The 18191-nt window shown below is 51.1% G+C and overlaps 7 protein-coding genes across 7 annotated transcripts; 3 read left to right on the top strand and 4 right to left on the bottom strand.

The window, feature by feature from the left end:
- Window positions 1–129: 129 nt before the first annotated feature.
- FTJAE_1258 (choline transporter) lies at window positions 130–1797 on the bottom strand (the record flags this gene model as incomplete). Its single annotated transcript, XM_037345640.1, has 1 exon — window positions 130–1797. One exon carries the CDS (start codon window positions 1795–1797, stop codon window positions 130–132), a length of 1668 nt encoding a protein of 555 aa, XP_037211547.1.
- A 1723-nt stretch (window positions 1798–3520) lies between these two features.
- On the top strand, window positions 3521–5685 carry FTJAE_1257 (primary-amine oxidase; the record flags this gene model as incomplete). The annotated part of the gene is made up of 2 exons (XM_037345629.1): window positions 3521–3623; window positions 3680–5685. The coding sequence occupies 2 exons, from the start codon at window positions 3521–3523 to the stop codon at window positions 5683–5685; spliced, it is 2109 nt and encodes a 702-aa protein (XP_037211546.1).
- Window positions 5686–5801: 116 nt separating this feature from the next.
- On the bottom strand, window positions 5802–7647 carry FTJAE_1256 (monooxygenase; the record flags this gene model as incomplete). Its single annotated transcript, XM_037345618.1, has 5 exons — window positions 5802–5882; window positions 5927–6382; window positions 6444–7009; window positions 7057–7435; window positions 7483–7647. The coding sequence occupies 5 exons, from the start codon at window positions 7645–7647 to the stop codon at window positions 5802–5804; spliced, it is 1647 nt and encodes a 548-aa protein (XP_037211545.1).
- A 705-nt stretch (window positions 7648–8352) lies between these two features.
- FTJAE_1255 (3-hydroxybutyrate dehydrogenase) lies at window positions 8353–9341 on the bottom strand (the record flags this gene model as incomplete). The annotated part of the gene is made up of 2 exons (XM_037345607.1): window positions 8353–9227; window positions 9275–9341. 2 exons carry the CDS (start codon window positions 9339–9341, stop codon window positions 8353–8355), a joined length of 942 nt encoding a protein of 313 aa, XP_037211544.1.
- Window positions 9342–9723: 382 nt separating this feature from the next.
- Window positions 9724–11708, top strand: FTJAE_1254 (uncharacterized protein; the record flags this gene model as incomplete). Its single annotated transcript, XM_037345596.1, has 5 exons — window positions 9724–9743; window positions 9971–10017; window positions 10075–10357; window positions 10402–10874; window positions 10924–11708. The coding sequence occupies 5 exons, from the start codon at window positions 9724–9726 to the stop codon at window positions 11706–11708; spliced, it is 1608 nt and encodes a 535-aa protein (XP_037211543.1).
- Window positions 11709–12157: 449 nt separating this feature from the next.
- FTJAE_1253 (short-chain alcohol dehydrogenase) lies at window positions 12158–13130 on the top strand (the record flags this gene model as incomplete). The annotated part of the gene is made up of 4 exons (XM_037345585.1): window positions 12158–12456; window positions 12510–12742; window positions 12789–12890; window positions 12940–13130. 4 exons carry the CDS (start codon window positions 12158–12160, stop codon window positions 13128–13130), a joined length of 825 nt encoding a protein of 274 aa, XP_037211542.1.
- Window positions 13131–13445: 315 nt separating this feature from the next.
- On the bottom strand, window positions 13446–17600 carry FTJAE_1252 (uncharacterized protein; the record flags this gene model as incomplete). The annotated part of the gene is made up of 2 exons (XM_037345574.1): window positions 13446–13527; window positions 13579–17600. 2 exons carry the CDS (start codon window positions 17598–17600, stop codon window positions 13446–13448), a joined length of 4104 nt encoding a protein of 1367 aa, XP_037211541.1.
- Between the last annotated feature and the right edge of the window lie 591 nt (window positions 17601–18191).

Genomic DNA, 18191 nt, shown 5'->3' with positions numbered 1-18191 from the left:
AATTAAATAGAACGGGATTTCCCATGCGCAAGTGCCTTCTTTCATTGATTCTAAACTTCAACTACAACTACTGTACGCGTGTCTGTTCCATCTTCACACCAAGTCTCGCAATGCCGGTCCTCCAACCAATTAGGAGGCACTAGGCCCTCCGGTCTGAGAAGGTCGACGAGCTTCCGTATCCGTCTTGGTTCGGACATCGACATCAACATAGTTAGCCCGCTCCGCGCGCTGCGCGTAGATGATGTTTCCCTGCGCCTCCTCGGTCTCCAGATAAGTGATGCGTCCCTTGATGACCCAGAACACAAGCGTGATGACAAGCATGATGCCGAAAACAGCAATGGCGTAGTTCATGTCTGAGACCGATGGGTTCGGTGCGCCCGGGAAGAAGAAGAAAACGGTGGTGACGGCACAGTAGACGACGCTGACCCAGTTGATGACTGAACCAAATCGTCCAAGAGAGAACTCGCCCGGTGGGAGCTTATCTCGGCCGACGAGGAGGAGAGTCAGAATGGGCATGCCGTAGGATACTGTGAGCGCGATTGTGCTGACGCTTAGAATAGCCTCCAGGACTGTTGAAGCAAAAGTGTAGAGAACTCCGATGAGAGCCATGACTCCGCCCTGAAGCCAAAGTGCACGAACAGGAACCCTCCAGAAATCGTCGACTTTTGCAAAGTAGCCGCTCCAAGGAAGACCACCGTCTCGAGCAAAACCCCAAGTCAAACGCGAAGCGGTCGTAACGATTCCAATACCCTGTCCGACACCGTTCACGATGAACAGCGTCAGAAGGACAGTTCCGCCCTGAAGACCGACAGTCTGCTTGAGAAGATCCATGAAAGCAAGACCGGTCGTGGGATCAGTGACGATGCTCATATCTACGATGCAGAAGAGACAGGCGACCATGAAGATGAAACCGGTGATGGCGCCGATAGTTACCGAGAGCCAGATGACGCGGGGGATGTTCTTTCGTGGTGAGGGAATTTCTTCGACCAAGTGGATAGCAGCATCGAAGGCCGTAAGACCGTAGGCAGCTTGGATAAGGCCCAGGAACCAGGTAACACCATCGGGCCAGCCAGTCTGGTTGATCCACTGTCCAAAGACGAAGCTGGCAGGCTGGTAATGGAGGTTGTCCTTGGTTCCAACGGAGATGAGCAAGGCCAAGCTGATGATGAAGAAAAGACTGGCGAAGGAAATGCCAACGAAGTTGTTGAACCAGGGGAGAACGATGTCCTTTCGACAAGCCACGACGTTGAATAGAGTCATAAATAGAGTAACGCCGAGGTAGACGAGGAATAGAGCCCATCCCTTATCCGCACCAGCCCAGTCAGGCTGGAAGAGAACCTTCATCTTGAGCATAAACTCGCCCATGAAAGCGATCTGCGACGCCGACAAAGTGATCCAGCCAGTCATGTTGATCCACGCACAAAGATACGAGAAGAAACGCCCGGACTTTGTCGGCCACAGTCGCGAGATCCAGTACGCCTGACCGAGCGCCGTGGGCATACTACTACACATCTCACCCAGCGACACAGCAACGCAGATATTGCAGACAAACACGAGAACCAGACCCCAGAGGATGGCGATGGGGCCTCCGCTGGTCAAGCCGCTGTCGATGCCCTGCGCGAACGTGGACCATGTACCGAGGACAGAGAAGGCCAGGGCAAACATGCTCCACATGCTGAATTTTCGCGAGAGACTCTGGTCATGGCCAAAGTTTGCGAGATCTTCAGCATCGCGGATGGCTTGGTTGGTGGTATCTGAGCGCTTGAGCGCAGAGTTTGTCTCGACGTCGTTGGTCATGGCCGCGTCTGACGATGACCTCGTCGAGAGAAAGAAATAAAAATGACGTAAAAGGGTACAAGAGGGGAAGGGGGGAAAAGGCGACGGGCAGCCTTAGCGAGAGAATGCGATGTGACTCAGAGAGAGATGGTCAATTGCAATGTGTTGTATGAAATGGGAAGTAAAAAAGCAAATGCGCGTAGCGAGCTTATATCCAATTTGCTACGGGGAACGGACCAGCGTCTTTTTGGTAAGGAGACATTTTTTAACATTACGAAGGGCACACACACACACAGGAATTGGTAGGTGCTTGGTATCAAGGTTAACTTATCGTGTGACAGGTCGGCAATGATAGTACTGTATGGAGTACAGAGATTGTGGTGGTCGTGGCTGATTGTAGGGATGCTTCAGCGCTGAACGAAAAACCTGGCAGAGGCCAAAAAAGCGCGCATTGGGGTTAGTAGCACAGAGATAAGACTCGTTTTAGTGAGGGGGCAGCACTGTTATCTCGCGCCCCGGTCATACTGCCCTACTAACGCCCTTTCAGCGACGACGGCGTCTGCCATCTACGGAGCACCTTGTGAGTTAACGCCCAGTGATGCAAACAGGACATACGCCGTCGATATTCTGACAGGACATACGCCGTCGATATTCTGACAGGACAACCCGGCAAGTTTAGCGATCATTCCAATGGCTTGGCCAGGCGGTTTGCGGGGAAACGCGATGCGATGGTACCCCATGGGGAACAGCGATGCGTCGTGTGAGGAGAGAGGACGACGATATTTCCATTACGTGATGAATTGCAGCGTTCTTGTGCCATGACTTCCCCGTGGGGAATAACGCGTTTGCTTTTTCGACCGGGCCGGTGAGATCCCCAAGAGAAAACGTAATCAAGGGGGATGAAAGAAGGGGATCACCTGTTTCTGCTCGGTTATCTCGGGGGAGACGACATTCTTATCGGCCGCTGAGCAAAACTGCAAAACGTTACCTGTAAGCGGTTTAGCGTAGAGCATGGGTGCAAAGCTGAGAATCAGATGCTGAAAGCGGTTAGAAGTTCTAGATGAGGGGGAGAGGATTGGATCGCTGGGGGTCAGATGATTGAGCCTCGTGTTTTGGTTTGCGATCTCCCAACCGTTTAATGCTAGATAGCAGACAGATACAGTAATTTGTGGACCTGTGAGGAAACGTTCACTGTTATGCCCGTTTCGAGGAGATCAAAGAGTTTGGGCGCGTCGAACTGCCGGAGATGGCTTGGCATGATAGAGAGATCAGGATCAGAGAGAATGCAATTCTGTAGCAGTTTTCGGTAGAGATACCCTTGTCTTGTCCAAATCTAGATCTCGCTTGTGTTTCCACTGCAGATGCAACTGTAGTCAGCAACTTTGCTTCTGTAGGTAATGTCTTACACGGGTCTCAGCGGATTCCCGCTCAGTGGAGATGTGATGCAGCGGAGAGGACCTGACAATCGGAGCGGGCGCCACACGGTGGATGCCAGGCCGTGTCTCTGCTAATCCGCCTTGCTTTTCTTTTTACTTTCTACCTTTCTTGTTCTTTTCTCTATAAGAAGCTCTGTATCCTCTTGACAATATCTTCTTTTTTTCCTTTTCTCTCTATAGTAAACTACCAATTAAGCTACAGTCCTTCTTCAACTTTTCTCCCCTCCAGGTCAAATACCTTGGACACTTATACAGTTACTTGATCATCCACCGTATGGCACAGTCGCTCAGCCCAGACAACGTTCATCATGATTGCAGACACCTCATCCATCGCCGGCTACACCATCTTTCGGGAAGAAGCCAACGACGCCGCTCCCGACCTGTCAAATTCTCAACATTTACATCCTCTCGGTATGTTTCCCTGCCATTCAATTGAACCCCCCAAATTGTATCCCTAACAATTGCAGATCCGCTATCGATTGATGAGATTCGCGCTGCCGCAAAAATCATCCGTGATTATGCCAAGCCCAAGTCTCTAAAGTTCAACTGTCTCACTCTCCGTGAGCCTCTCAAGGCAGAATATGCTGCTTTCCGCGCCCGAACTGGTCCCCGACCTTCTCGTCGCGCCTTCGCCATCGTCATCGAGAAGGGCAATGGCCAAGTCTCCGAGGTCGTCGCCAACATCGCCGACGGCAAGGTCGAGCTCTGGAAGGACGTCACTGAAGTCGGTCCTACTCTGACCCTCGAGGATCTCGACGTCTGCGAGCGCGTTGCTCGCGCCGACCCTCGTGTCATCCAGGCCTGCAAGGACGTTGGCATCGACGACATGTCCAAGATCTACATCGATGCTTGGGCCATTGGCGTTGATCAGCGCTGGGGCTACGAGCGCCGTCTCCAGCAGGGTCTGGTGTATTATCGCGCTTCGCCCAACGATAACCAGTATGCGCACCCGCTGGACTTCTCCGTCGTGGTCGATACTGAGAAGGAGGAGGTCCTCACTGTTGATATCCGCTACGTCAACGGTGAGCGAACAAAGGTTCCTCTCACCTCGCACAACTACATGCCCGAGTTTATCGGCGAGAACTACATTGATGGCACTCTCAAGCCCATCAACATCACCCAGCCCCAGGGCGTTTCTTTCCGCATGCGAGGAAATGAGATTTCTTGGGCTGGCTACAAGATGCACATCGGATTCAACTACCGTGAAGGTATTGTCCTGTCTGATGTTCGCATGGAGGATCAGCATGAGCACCGCGAGCGCACTCTCTTCAACCGTATCAGTGTCGTCGAGATGGTCGTTCCCTACGGCAACCCCGACCCCCCTCACCACAAGAAGCACGCTTTCGACGTCGGTGAGTATGGTACCGGTCTCATGACCAACTCTCTGAAACTTGGATGTGATTGCAAGGGCGCCATCCACTATCTCGATGCCGTCATGGCTACTGGCGAGGGTGATCCCGCTGTCATCAAGAACGCCATCTGCATCCACGAGGAAGACAACGGTCTTCTGTATAAGCACACTGATTACCGTGACGGCACCGTCATCTCCGCCCGTGATCGCAAGCTCATCATCTCTCAAATCATCACCGCCGCTAACTACGAGTACGGCTTCTACCATACCTTCACCCTCGACGGTACCTACAAGCTTGAGATCAAGCTGACCGGCATGCTCAACACCTACTGCATGCACCCCAGCGAGACAGCCGCTCCCTACGGAACCGAAGTCGCGCCCACCATCAACGCTCACAACCATCAGCACATCTTCTCCCTCCGTGTTGACCCCGAGATCGACGGACCCAACAACTCTATCGTCCAGAACGACGCTCTACCTTCAGAGGCAGAGGTTGGATCTCCTGAGAACCCCTACGGCAACGGCTTCTACTGCAAGAACACTCCTCTCCGAACATCCAAGGAGGCCGCTGTGAACTACTGCCACGAGACAAGTCGATCATGGGCCATCACCAACCCCAACAGCATCAACCCATCCGCCAAGAAGCCCGTTGCCTACAAGATCCTCAACAACAACTGCCCCGGTCTCCTCGCCAAGCCCGGCAGTGTCGTGTATAACCGCGCTGCCTTTGCTCGCAAGAGTCTCTGGGTCACTCCCTACAAGGACTACGAGATCTTCCCTGCTGGCGACTACGTCTGCCAGTCCACCGGTGTCGAGAACCACCCTCACAACAGCACCATTCTCGACTGGGTAGCCCGCGATGAGCCCATTGAGAACACTGATATCGTCTGCTATATCCAGTTCGGTCTCACTCACTTCCCCCGTACTGAGGACTTCCCCGTGATGCCCGCTGAACCCGTCAGCGTCATGCTTCGCGCCTCAAATTTCTACCAGAAGAACCCTGGTCTCTGGGTTCCTCCTTCGGCTCTCTGCGTCGACGCTGCATCTAAGGATGCTTTCGGTAAGAAGGAGGAGGAGGCTCCCTCTTCTTGCTGCGCTACCAAGACGATTCCTCGTCTTTAGATGATGATGTAATGATTGGGGTAGTGTAAAGTCAAAATTTGGACGTGCTTAGCATTATGGCATATCGTGGGTTTTTGCATGGTTATATAGCAAGTTGAACATCAAGAATGAATGAATTACTCTCTCAAATATTTCTCTGCTGGCGAAGCATCTCTGTGAAACATCTTCTCCTCAACCTTTGGTCTTCCACTGCGCACCTATGGCCTCAAGATTCGGACGTAAATGACCCCAACAAACCTACTAAAACCGCCACGGTAAGAAGCGTCAAATTGACTCGTGACGTCTCGACGGGCTTGTTAGTGCTGACATTTCGATACTGCAAATCATTCCATGCCACAAAAATACTTCGCAGCCAGAACTTGAACTGCCAGTCGGGGAACATGATTGTGTTTCTATTCGTCTTTTCATCAATGAACCACGATGTGCATCCTGTCGCCCAAACAAGGCGCTTAGCCTTCTCTTGAACTCTGTCTATATCCTTCTTCTCAGCTTCGGGAGTAACCTCAACGATATCTGCTTTTCCTTTAAGAATTGGTCTGAGAACTCTCATTGTGTAGTTGATCTGGCATTCTGTAGTGTAGATGACTGATAGATGACCACTTAGAGTGTTTGGGCCCATCATGATAAAGAAGTTGGGGAATTCCGAAAGGCATGTTCCGAAGTAGGAAGACGCCGCACCTTCGCTCACTTGATTCCACTGTCCCCTGTTAGCGACTTACAGACCACGATTGAAGAGAGACAGTGGCTACAATACTTACATGCTCGTTGATGCCGACACCATTCTTTCCGAATATCTTCATGGGAAATAATGGTTTCTGAGTCTCGAAGCCATGCGCGAGGACAATGGCATCGGCAGTTACCAACCTTCCAGAAAACGTTCGTACGCCTTTCGCCTCAATCTTCTGGATCGGATCGTCATATACAAGCTCAACGTTATCCCGATGTAAACAGGCAAGGTAGTCCGTGTCATTGACCCTTCGCTTGCAGCCAACCTCAGTCTTAGGGACCAGAAAGTCCAGATACTTGGCGGGTGCCGTCCTCCGGATATAGTCAGTAGTATCTCTGGCCCATTGGTTCCTCATGCGAAGGCCTTCGGCAACTCTGAAGCCTGCAAAGTCTCGTTCTTTCAGATAGTATAACCATGCACGATATAAGCGCATAGCGAAAGGGATCCATCTCATGATCCATTTGAAAGTGGCCGAGTAAGTTGGATTGGGGCGTTCTGCAAGCCAGTGCGCTTGCCTTGCGAACTGGGTTGCTTTCATGACGGCCCCGTCTCCGGAGCTTATGACAGGGAGGACTTGAGTTGCGCTGCACCCATTCCCTATTCCAATCAGTAACTGAAAACGGTGTATTTCGGGGCAAACCCACCAACGATCACTACTTCCTTATCTTTCCAATCGAAGGAATGATCCCATTTGGATGTATGAAATATTCGCCCTTCAAAGTCTGAAGAACCAGGAATATCACATTCTTTAGATATGGACAGGGCACCGACAGCCGAGATCAGGACCTTCGAACGGCGAGTCATCACTTCCGACGTCTCGACATCTCGAATGGTGGTTTCCCAAATTCCAGTTGACTCGTCCCAACGAGCAGATTCAACAACCGAGCTGAACCTAACATGTCTTCCAATGTCGTATTTCTTGGCGACATCGTTGAAGTACGATTGAATCTCAGGTTGCATGGCATATGCTTGAGACCAGTTAGGATTCAGAGCGAAGGAGTATGAATAGAAATGGGACGGAACCTGTAGGAGAGGTCAGCTGAAGTCCTTTTGGGTTGTTTAACACATACATCGCATCCACAGCCTGGATAGCTATTGACTCGCCACGTTCCGGCCATTGCAGAGTCTTTCTCGATGATCTCGAAGCTTCTGGTGCCGAACTTTCTGATCAATTGAACACCGAGGCCAATACCAGACATCCCGGCACCGATTATGAGGACGTCTGTTTGACTCATGTTGACTTTTACGGGGGGAGAGGTAAAACGAATGTAGCTGTTTTCGAGAATGCGGTGAGAGGATAGCGATGTTCCATGAATAATTTAGGTCTGGGCATTAGAGGGACGGATATATAATTTCATTGTGCTCTCGTAGGCATAATTACATACTTCAGTCGATATCATTACGTCTTGCAACACATTCATTGTCATCCTTCGCTTTAACAGCCGCAGTCGTTGCGTTGGCTACATCATCACAGCCCAAAACGGTAGTCAAGGCGAAATGTGGGTATCAAGCCACTTTACGAGCCAAAAACACGGATAACAAGCCGACCTCGACGATTCCTCGACATTCGGGACATTAGGCAACGATAAAATTACATAAACAGGCAGACAGCAAGCGGGGGTCGTATTTGCGTGGGGTTTATGCCGCTGCACCTCGCTCCTTTGAATTGAAGTGGCGTGCAGCTAGAAGAGGGGAACCTCATATTGACTGGTTGAGCCAAGAACAACACAGACATCAGGGTCATTTGACCATCGTCGGTTACCTAAATGAGTAACCCGCGTATGCATTCAAGACTGGTGCGTGGCACTTTCACGAGTGCAGCTCGTGATAGCACGCTTGCTGTACTGCGGAGCAATTATGCGAACTGTGACTCGACCAAGGGAGAGATATGATCTGAGGTAAAGACTGGCTCTTGATGGTACAAAAACTAACAAAGATATTTACAAGGTTGAACCCCAGATTGACTTATCGCCAAGCCACTCCCAAATACTCTTGTCCGCCTCCTCAGTGTTACTAATAGAAACTCCCTTCGACTGGCCACTCGTATCAGGTCCAGGATCATTGAAGAGCTGCACACAACGAGTGTTGTTCTTTCCAACCTCAAGCACCGTTCCACCAGGGTACTTGTCACTCTCCACACATAGAAGCATGGCCTCGGCAACCTCTTGGGGTGTAACCCACTCATCCTGCCCCTCATCTACATACTTCAACTTCTCAGGATGTTCAGTCCACAGCGGGGTGCGCACTAAACCAGGCGCAACGGCATTGACACGAACGCCAATCTTCTCAACTTCTGCAAGACATCGCACAAAGCCCGTCATGCCGAACTTGCTCGCTCCATACATTGGACTTCTGAGTGCGGGGCATTGAGCTGCGATGGAGGAAATATGGATCACTCGTTTGGGGTTCTCGGGTGAGACTTTCTTGGGGGAACCGTGAAGCCATTGTGAGATGGCAAGTTGCGTAGCACGAATGGGATGCGTGAGATTGATATCCAGTAGCTTATAGTGGTCACCGTCAAGGGGATCCTTAGATTCTGCTGAGCCTGGGGGATGCCAGAAGTTGGAAAAGTGAGGCTCATAGACACCTGCGCCAGGACAAACGATGTCAAAGTCACCAAACTCTTTGATAGCAGTTTTGAATGCGTTGGAAAGATCTTTCCACGATGTGACGTCTGTTTTGACAAAGACTGCTCGAGGAGAGGAGTCTTTGTACTTTGAGACTAGAGCCTCGGCTTCTGGTCTCAGGGAAAGGTCCGCTATGACGACGTTGCAGTTCTTTCCGAGTAAGATCTGGGCAAACTCATAGTTGATTCCTAGAAGTGTTAGCATCATATGAAGTTAGATCACGGACTAAACATACCTGATCCAGCGCCAGTGACGATGGCGGTCTTGCCAGAGACGGAGAATGGGGCTGACTGAGAACACATGATGCTAGAATAGAGAACTACTGCGTTTTTGGTATCTGAGATAAAAAATTTACACTTTGTATTGATTAACCCAGCAAAAATAGAAGCCATTCAGCTCAATAAATAACCCAAACAACTTCATATACAAGTCGGCTCCGCTAATCGGGTCCGCTTATCAACCGGGGCCTCCAAACTGCCGAGACGTCACTCACTACCCCACATTCTCATCCCTCCCTCGCCTTGATATCCTCTTCGGTCAGCATTCTCCAGCATCTTCGGCTTGGTCTCCGCATATGACTCAATCCAACAGTGGCAACCCCCATCGGAAAAAGCACCTTGCTCATAAAACACCGCTCGGCTCGATCGCCCAAACGCTTTTCATCAATATCTCGGCTTAACGACAATGCGGTCTTTTTCAGGTTGGTAAGTTTACCCCCCTCATTATGGAACGAGGTACTGATGCGAACAAGTCAAACCTGCAGAAGCAGAAAGCTGAAATGTGATGAAGCAAAACCGGTTTGTGGAGCATGTAGTAAAAGTTCGCGAGAGTGCAGTTATTCCAAGAGATCGGTCTTTCGGCCTTTCCAGAGTTATGCTAGAAAGAGGAGTCGAAGCGAGGTCGTTGAAGATTTTGATGCGATTGATACCAGTGACGCTTTTGAGGATGGCCATGTCTGGGTTGATGTCCCGGATGAACGTAAGTACTTAGCCTATCGTGTTCCTTAGTTCAGGAAGTTAACATAGGTTCACCAAGTTCACTTCATCCATGTTGAAGATCCTTACGCAGAGCAGGATACCATAAGGATTGAGTATCCTGATGAAACAAGGGAGACATCTTACACTGCGGAAGCGGAGCAGGTTTCTGAGTCTCCTGGGCCACAAGTAGACCTTTGGACAGATGATTCCCTCGTCATTGAAGTGGAAGCTTATACTCCAGACATTGAGTCAGAAACTCCAGCTCCTGGCGAACATCCAGATCGCTCAAGACTGGCAACACTTCATCTACTAAAACATTACAAAGAAGGACCAGGTATCTGGTGAGTCTTCCTCTCCACTGATCAAGGACCTCTAACAATGCCAGGTTCGACATCTTTGACACTGGCTGTTACTTCTCAGGCAAGGTCCCTGTCAAAGCAGCAACGAGTCCCTTGCTCAAGTCATCCATGTGTGCTATCGCAGCCAAGCACCTATATCGCGTGAACAAGAGTCGCCTTGATTCAATGGCCGACGCAAGATGGCAAGGATATGACTGGCGCTATGAATCTGCAAAGCATTACGATGAAGCTATTCACCATCTGAAGAATGCAGTTGATCTTTGTACCTATGAGAATAACTTGAGTGATAAAGAGGATATGCTTGCTGCGGTTGCGATTCTTTGTATCTACGAACTGATGGACGCGCCTGGGACGGCTTGGAGAGCTCATCTTAGTGCTTTACCTCTGTTCAACCCAGAGGAGGATTCTTCACATCCTGCTTCACCGGTGGTGATACCGCGCACAGCTATCCAAGGGCCTATTCTTTGGAGTTTAGCCCGTCAAGATCTTCTCTGCGCTTGTAGGTCTCAACCGCATCATCCAATTATCCATCATACTGACCTTCCCAGTCATCAGCGAAACGCAAACTCGTCTTGATCTCAAAGACGTGCGTCTTTGGCAGAATGCAGGCCTTGCAACCACAGAAGACGGAACTCTCATGCCCTTCAGTCCTCCATGCTCAGCTGATATCCGTACCGTAGCTGATATCGAAGAAGACACCAAGAGTAATGAACTGACTTGGCTCATTGGCAAGCTCTCGAACCATCTCACCTCAGGCGACGCCATAAATCCCTCGGACTACGCACTCCCTCTCGGTCAACGTCCAACTATAGGCGTCACACAAGAACGCCTTCTCGAACGCTGGAAGATGCTGTTGAAAGAATTCAAAAAATGGCACGATAGCCTCCCGTCAACATTCAAACCATATGCCCGAACACCATACCCTTCGTCAGATTCTTGTTTCAGCAGCTTCACTCAAATATGGTACGAGCTTCCTATCTGCGCCGCCACAATGCAAAACTACCATATGGCCATGATTCTACTCCTCGTGAACCAACCACAAGAATCAACATTCATTCGCTCCACTGTCTCGGCGCGATTAAAGTCTTATCGACAGATTCAACAAGAGGTACATCATTACGCAAGAGAGATCTGTGGTGTAAGCTTAGCAGAGCCCTCGGATCCTGTGAGGGCGAATTCGGTGCAGGCATTGTTCGTGGCAGGGCAGGTGTTTTATGAGAAAGGCGAGCAGGAGGCGGTTCTAAAGCTTTTGGATGATATTGAGAGGGATTTGGGATGGACTACCAGGTTTCATCGTGCAAAGCTTGTAGATGAATGGCCTAAAGATAGCTGATACACCATGCATCCCTAATGATTTTTAGTTCTGACGAGAGGTTAACTAAGCCGCAATGTTGCGTTGATAGAGCAATTGATCGACCAAATTTGTAGGCCGAGATTGCAAAGTTACATAGTCAATCATGCCATCGCCTGCGATGCTACCGCGGCGAGCAGTAATTCCGCGATGATTGCCTTGATTGCCATTTACTCGTGAGACGGCTCGAAAGACTCATTCCTATTGGTCATTCGGCTTGTTGTCCATTTATGGCACGCCACATCATCGCTACAAATGCCAAACTCAAAATTGAGAGCGCTGCAAGGTGACGAATTGTGGTTAGATTGAGGGACACTCACCCGCGGCTTGCAGTCCGATAGCTCCGAGCGTTACTTTGACGGCTCTATAAATACTGACAACTCACTTCAAATAACACATTGACTCTAATATCTTTATTAAGAACAGAAACAATGGCGACTTCGAATTTTGGACCTCGTTTGGCTGGTAAAGTCTGCATCGTGACAGGCTCTTCATCAGGCTTGGGTCGTGCAATTGCACTGGCTTACTCCCGTGAGGGGGCGCACCTTGTGTGCGCTGATCTCCAGCCGGCTGCACGTGCGAGTGTGAATGGAGAGGAGGAGGTCAACACAGATGAATTGATCAGAACAAATGGCGGCCAGGCTATCTTTGTTGAGACGGATGTCACCAAAACCGCTGCCGTGGAGCAACTGGTATCTAGAGCTGTTATCCAGTACGGTCGCATTGACGTGTAAGTAAAAGGCCTTGAAACCCCCGCAGAGGTCAGACGCTCACTCCGTACAGGCTAGTCAACAACGCCGGTATCTCTGTCGAAGCAGGCAAGGAGCCTCGTCGGGTACACGAGACTCCAGAGGACTGGTGGGATCTGACCCTTGCTGTCAACCTCAAGTCCATCTTTCTCGTCAGCAAACACGTCATTGCTCAGATGCTGAAGCAAGAGAAGTCTGAGACTGGCGACCGAGGCTGGATCATCAACATGTCGTCAATCTTTGGTCTCGTCGGAGGAGTTACCAATGGTAAGAATCCTACCTCTCTACAATCTTCACAACGCTAATCGTGAAGCTGCGTATGCTGCTTCGAAAGGTGGTGTGACGAACTTGACGCGTACCATCGCTCTTGATTACGCGAGAGATGGCATTCACTGCAATGCAATTTGCCCAGGCTGTAGGTACTCAAGATCTCATAACTCTCATTGACGCTGACGGATGTGAAGTCACGGAGACGGCCATTTTTGCCGACACCATCAAGACTCGCGACCAAGATCTCATCCGGTCATTGCATCCTCTTCATGGAACTGGATCGCCCCAAGATCTTGTTGGTGCCGCCATCTTCCTTGCTAGTCAAGAGGCGCGATGGGTTACTGGGGTGAACCTCCCTGTAGATGGTGGCTATACAGCACGGTAGTGACCCAAAGCATTAGATATGTAGCTATACACAAGAAAACATTCACGATCGATGAGCATTCAAAACCATCCCAATTTATATGTATTCATCCGCTCCATTATCCATTATCCGTACACAAAGAAATATAGCTTCCCATGATCCTATCGTAATGCACCGTTCCTCATACAGATATTGCATCGTCCGTCTTAGTATAACCTCTACATAAACCATCTTCGCTACTCAAACATCCCAGACTCAAGGAAAAGTTTACAAAGGAAAAGGTTTCAAATGAGTGACTCGGTTAAACATGTTCATACATCCATCTCATCCATTCATCTAAGCATCAGCTGATCCATCAGACTGAGAAGAAGACCTCGTCGCTGAGGAGTTGAGGTTGCGTCGTCGCACAATATGGCTCCTGTCGATGTTAGTACCAACATATCGTAAACAGCGATAAAGGGAAACTTACAGTCCACCACCATTCCGAGGATCTCGAACAATGACCAGCTCCTGCGCCCTTTTCGGATCTTTGATGGGCTTCCTCCCCCCACCACTCTTGCTTCTCGTCATGCCGCCGTTGTTAATCTGAGCAACAAGAGCAGCAACCTGAGTCTGAAGCGAGTTGACCTCCGCATTAGCTGCCTTCTGAGCCTTCTTTGCCTCGTCAAGCTGCTTCATGAGCTTGTTGTTCTCAGTGCGGAGTTGCTTCAGCACAACAGCTTCTCGCTCAGCGCTCTCAAGCTTCTTGGTGAGTTCATCGCGCTCAGCGGTAAGGGCATCGACGGTGGAGACTTTCTCTTGGAGCTTGGCGGCGTTTTCTTCAGCGGCTGTGAGCTTGCCTTTGAGGTCATCGCGTTCGGTGGTGAGGGTGTCGACGGATGCGGCTTTTTCTTTGAGGGCGGCTGCTTCTTCTTCAACGGTGGCGAGTTTCTTGGTGACTTCGTCGCGCTCGGTAGTCAATGTGTCAACGCTGAGCTGGAGTTTACCAGCGTTCTCTGCTGTGGCTGCAAGCTTGCCGTTGATATCCTCCAGTTCGGCTGTGGTGGTAGCGACCTTCTCCTTGAGCTCTGAGTTCTCGCCTTGAAGCTCCTCGACGGTGGGAGGAGCGGGCTCTTCAGGTGCTGGGGCAGCCTCGGGCTCGGGCTCGGGTGCCGCCTCTTCAACTGGAGCCTCAGCGGGTGCTTCAGCCTCGGCCTTCTCCTCAACAGGTGCCTCGGCCTCAACCTTCTCCTCCGTTGGGGCTTCTGGCTCAGCTGGAGCTTCAACGGGAACTTCAGGTGCTGCGTCAACAGGAGCGTCGGCCGGAGCTTCAGCCTCCTCGGCCTTTGTCTCAGCCTCAGGCTCAACCTCAGGTGCAGGCGCAGGTGCGGCCTCCTCAACCTCTTCCTCGACAATGATCACATCCTCAGTCTCCGGTACATCCTCAACAGACGCAGGCTGCGGCACGCTCGCAGGGTCTGGCTTCTCCGTAGCATCAGAGACAACACTAGCTGTGTCGTCAACGGTACTAACAGAGCTCGAGATCGTCGACATCGAGCTCGACACCACGCTCGCAGTATCCGACAACGACCTGAGACTCGAGTTCTCCGACCTCAGACTCTTCACCTCCACCGCCAACCTCAACACCTGCGACGTCTGATCATCCTGATCATTCAACAAACTCCTGACCTGCTCCTTCATCGTCTTATTCTCTCCGTGCAGCTGCTCATACTTCTTCTTCAACTTCTTCCTCTTCGTCTCGACCTCCTCCACCTCCTTCGCCACCGCCTCCTTCTCCTTAGTGATTGATTCGATCTGCGATTTAAGCTCTCCGTTCTCGGTATCAAGACCAGCAATTCGGGCGTCCTTACTCTCAGTGTCCTTGGTCCAGGTGTCCTTCTCCTTCCTCAAGTCGTCGATCGTAGCCTGGAGTGTCGTGACCTGCGCTTCGAGTGCCTTCTTGTCGGTTTCGAGTCCCGTTAGCTGTTCCTGGAGTCTTGACTTGTCGCTTGTGAGATCAGTGATTTGCTTAAGCATGTTCCTCTTGTCCTCCTCAAGGCCTGACTTGTCCTTGTTCAGAGACTCGACTTGAGACTTGGAGTTCTCGCTGTCTGTCTTGTAGCGGTCACGCTCCACGGTGAGCTCGCCCAGCTCCTTGGCCTTCTCGAGAAGATCTTCTTCCATGTTGCTGACGCGGAACTGCATGGACTCTTGAGAGATCTCCATGGTTGCGATGCGAGCTTGGTAGGCTGTCTCTTGAGCCTTGCGGATAGCCTTGATGTCCTCGAGCTCTCTCTCCAGGTTGATGGCCTTGGCTTCGAACTTGCTGTAAGACTGAGTAGACTCTTGGCTGGTCTTCTTGAGATCCTCATAGTTTCTCTCAAGAGCAGCCTTGAGCTCTCGGTGCTTGGCGAGATGGTCCTCAAGCTCCTTGACTCTGTTGCTGAAGTTCTGCTCAGTCTGCAGGAGTTCATCTCGCTCCTTGGTGAGCTTTGAGACAATCAGATCACGCTCCTTCTTAGCTTGGTTGATAGCCTGGTCTCTCTCCCGCTTGACCTGCTCAAGAGCATGGTCACGTTCCTTCTGGAGCTTCGCGATAGCAGAATCGCGCTCCTTCTTGGACTTGGCAATGGAGACATCGAGATCCTTCTTGGCCTTCTCAGCAGCGACTTCACGGTCCTTCTGGAGTCTGTCGACAACAGAATCGCGTTCTCGCTGGATGCGCTGGATGACTTCATCTCGCTCGCGCTGAAGTCTCTGCAACTCTTGGTCGCGATCCTTCTTGGACTTTGAGATGGTCAAGTCGAGATCTCGCTGAGCTTGCTCGACAGCTTGGTCGCGTTCTCTCTTGAACTTGTCGACGACCTCTATGGCTTGGTCACGCTCACGCTTGAAGCGGTCAAGGACTTGATCACGATCCTTCTTGACCTTGTCAATTGACATGTCGCGGTCCTTCTCGAACCTCTCCAAGGTGCGACGCTGCTCATCAAGGCGTGTCCTTGTCCTCTCAAGAAGACGGGCCTGCTCCTCGAACTCAGTGACGAGTCTGTCCCTGGTAGCCTGAGCCTTGTTCCTCTCCTCTCGAAGCTCATCCTTGTCGGACTGCATGTGCGAGAGTCTGTACCGAGCGTCATCAAGATCCTTGAGAGTCTCTTTCTGCTTGGCCTTGAGAGACTTGAGCTCGCCTCGAAGGTTCTCGAGCTCATTGTTCATAGTCCGCTCGACGTCAACACGTGAGCGAGCTCGCTGTCGAGAAGGGGGACGCGTAGGCTCAGGAAGCTGACGCTCTTCAGGAATGCGTTGCACCGGTGGAGCAGGCTGAGGCTGTTGCTGTTGAACAACGGGTTGTTGCTGGACCATGGGCTGTTGGAAGGGTTGCTGCATGACGGGCTGCATGACAGGAGGGCTGATAGGCTGGGCGGGGAACATCAAAGGCTGTTGCATAACAGGCTGGGCAATCATGGGCTGAGGAGCAACAGCAGGCTGATGGCTGACGATAGGCTGTTGGGCCATCATGGGTTGGTGCGTGTAGGTCTGTGATGTAGTGGTCTGGGTGACCGACGATGAAACCATAGCATTCTGTGGGTTGACGGTAGTCTGTTGATGTTGTTGCTGTTGCTGTTGAGGCTGTTGCAATTGCAGTTGCTGTGGTTGCTGCTGTTGTTGTTGCTGCGGCTGCTGTTGTAGCTGTTGCTGCTGATTGTTGGTGTTGCTCGCAGGCTCCTGTGCCTTGGGCTCGATGTGGATGTGAAAGGTCCGACCACGACTTCGTGATCTTTCCTTGGTCCGCTCTTGTTGACGCTCAACCTGTCGACCAGATGTTCTCTCAACCTCGCGCTCTGTCCGACGCTCAAGCTGACGATCTGTCTCGAACTCAACTCTCTTCTCTGTAGGTCGAGATTGTTGAGATGTGCTCATGCTTGTATTACGCACAATGGAGCGAGACCGTGTTGGGGTCTTGGCACAGTCATCTTCACTGTCGCTCATGACAGTAGTAGCTCTCGTTGAGACAGAGACATTGGATGAGGTGGCCCAGCCGACCTCTGAAGCTGAGTCGTAGTTGTCATCCGACATGTATGACATTCTGGGTGAGGGCTCTGGTGATCGTGTGTCTTGGGTGCTTCGGAAGCGAAGTTGAGGAGGTTGGAACATGAAGCCTCTGCCTGAGTCCTGTCGTCGTGGAGGTGGTGACGATGATGTAGATGAGTTAGTGTTGGTGGATACAGTCGAGGCGTCAGAGGCAGTAGTGGCTTCAGACACTGTTGAGAGTCCATCAGAGTCTGGTCGGCGTGTTGGTGGTCGTGAGATAGATCTGTTTCTCGTCATGGCAGAGCTGGATCCTGAGTTCCTTGTACTCTCATCCCATGAATCGGACTTGTTTCTGGGCGGGTTACCCCGGATCGTGAGGGCCATGGCAGTCTCTTGCTGTCGTTGTTGTTCATATTGTGACAATGGATCGAAAGGCCGACGCGCTGGCGGGGCTTGTTTCGTCTTGGTCTGTGACTTTCTCATATTGTAGGACTGCTATGCTGTGATAATGAAATAAAATAAAAAAGAATATTATGGTTTGTTGCGAGTTTGTTTCGTGTGTACTTTCGTGGGTCCCCGAGGGAAAGTAACGGTTCGAAGTGGGTGATATGATCGGCGGGCGGCGGTGAATTGGAGGGGTCGGGTACACTAGATAAAGGGTCAAGAAGACGGGTACAAAACAAACAAGAATACACCTCGCTGTATTAGATGCTGTGCAATCTCTACTTGGGAAAAAAGAGGAGAGAAAAAGAGCACCTCAAAAAGAAGAGAGTGTCTGGCCATCCAGTTTTGTTCAAATCGCCCTGATCTTGCGGGTGACAGGACGGGCCAGGGCAGGGATCCTAGTGCCGTCCGGGTCAGAGAGCCCGAGGAGCCCAATTCAAGAAGGATAACCTTGTCTGTAGAACCCGCCTCAGGGTGGTTCGAGATCCACTGCCCAACCCCATTGGGCACGGCACGTCCCCCAAGGTGCCAGCGAGTCGCTGGCCCGTCCAACAGTAACAGCTGGTCCAACGAGACAAAGTCTGGCTGTGCTATGACGCGTGAGGCATCACTAGCTTCAACTGCTGTGGA

This window comes from Fusarium tjaetaba, assembly GCF_013396195.1.
Source record: "Fusarium tjaetaba strain NRRL 66243 chromosome Unknown NRRL66243_c0000025, whole genome shotgun sequence".
NCBI lineage: Eukaryota > Fungi > Ascomycota > Sordariomycetes > Hypocreales > Nectriaceae > Fusarium > Fusarium tjaetaba.
This window is presented reverse-complemented; position numbering and strand designations above follow the sequence as displayed.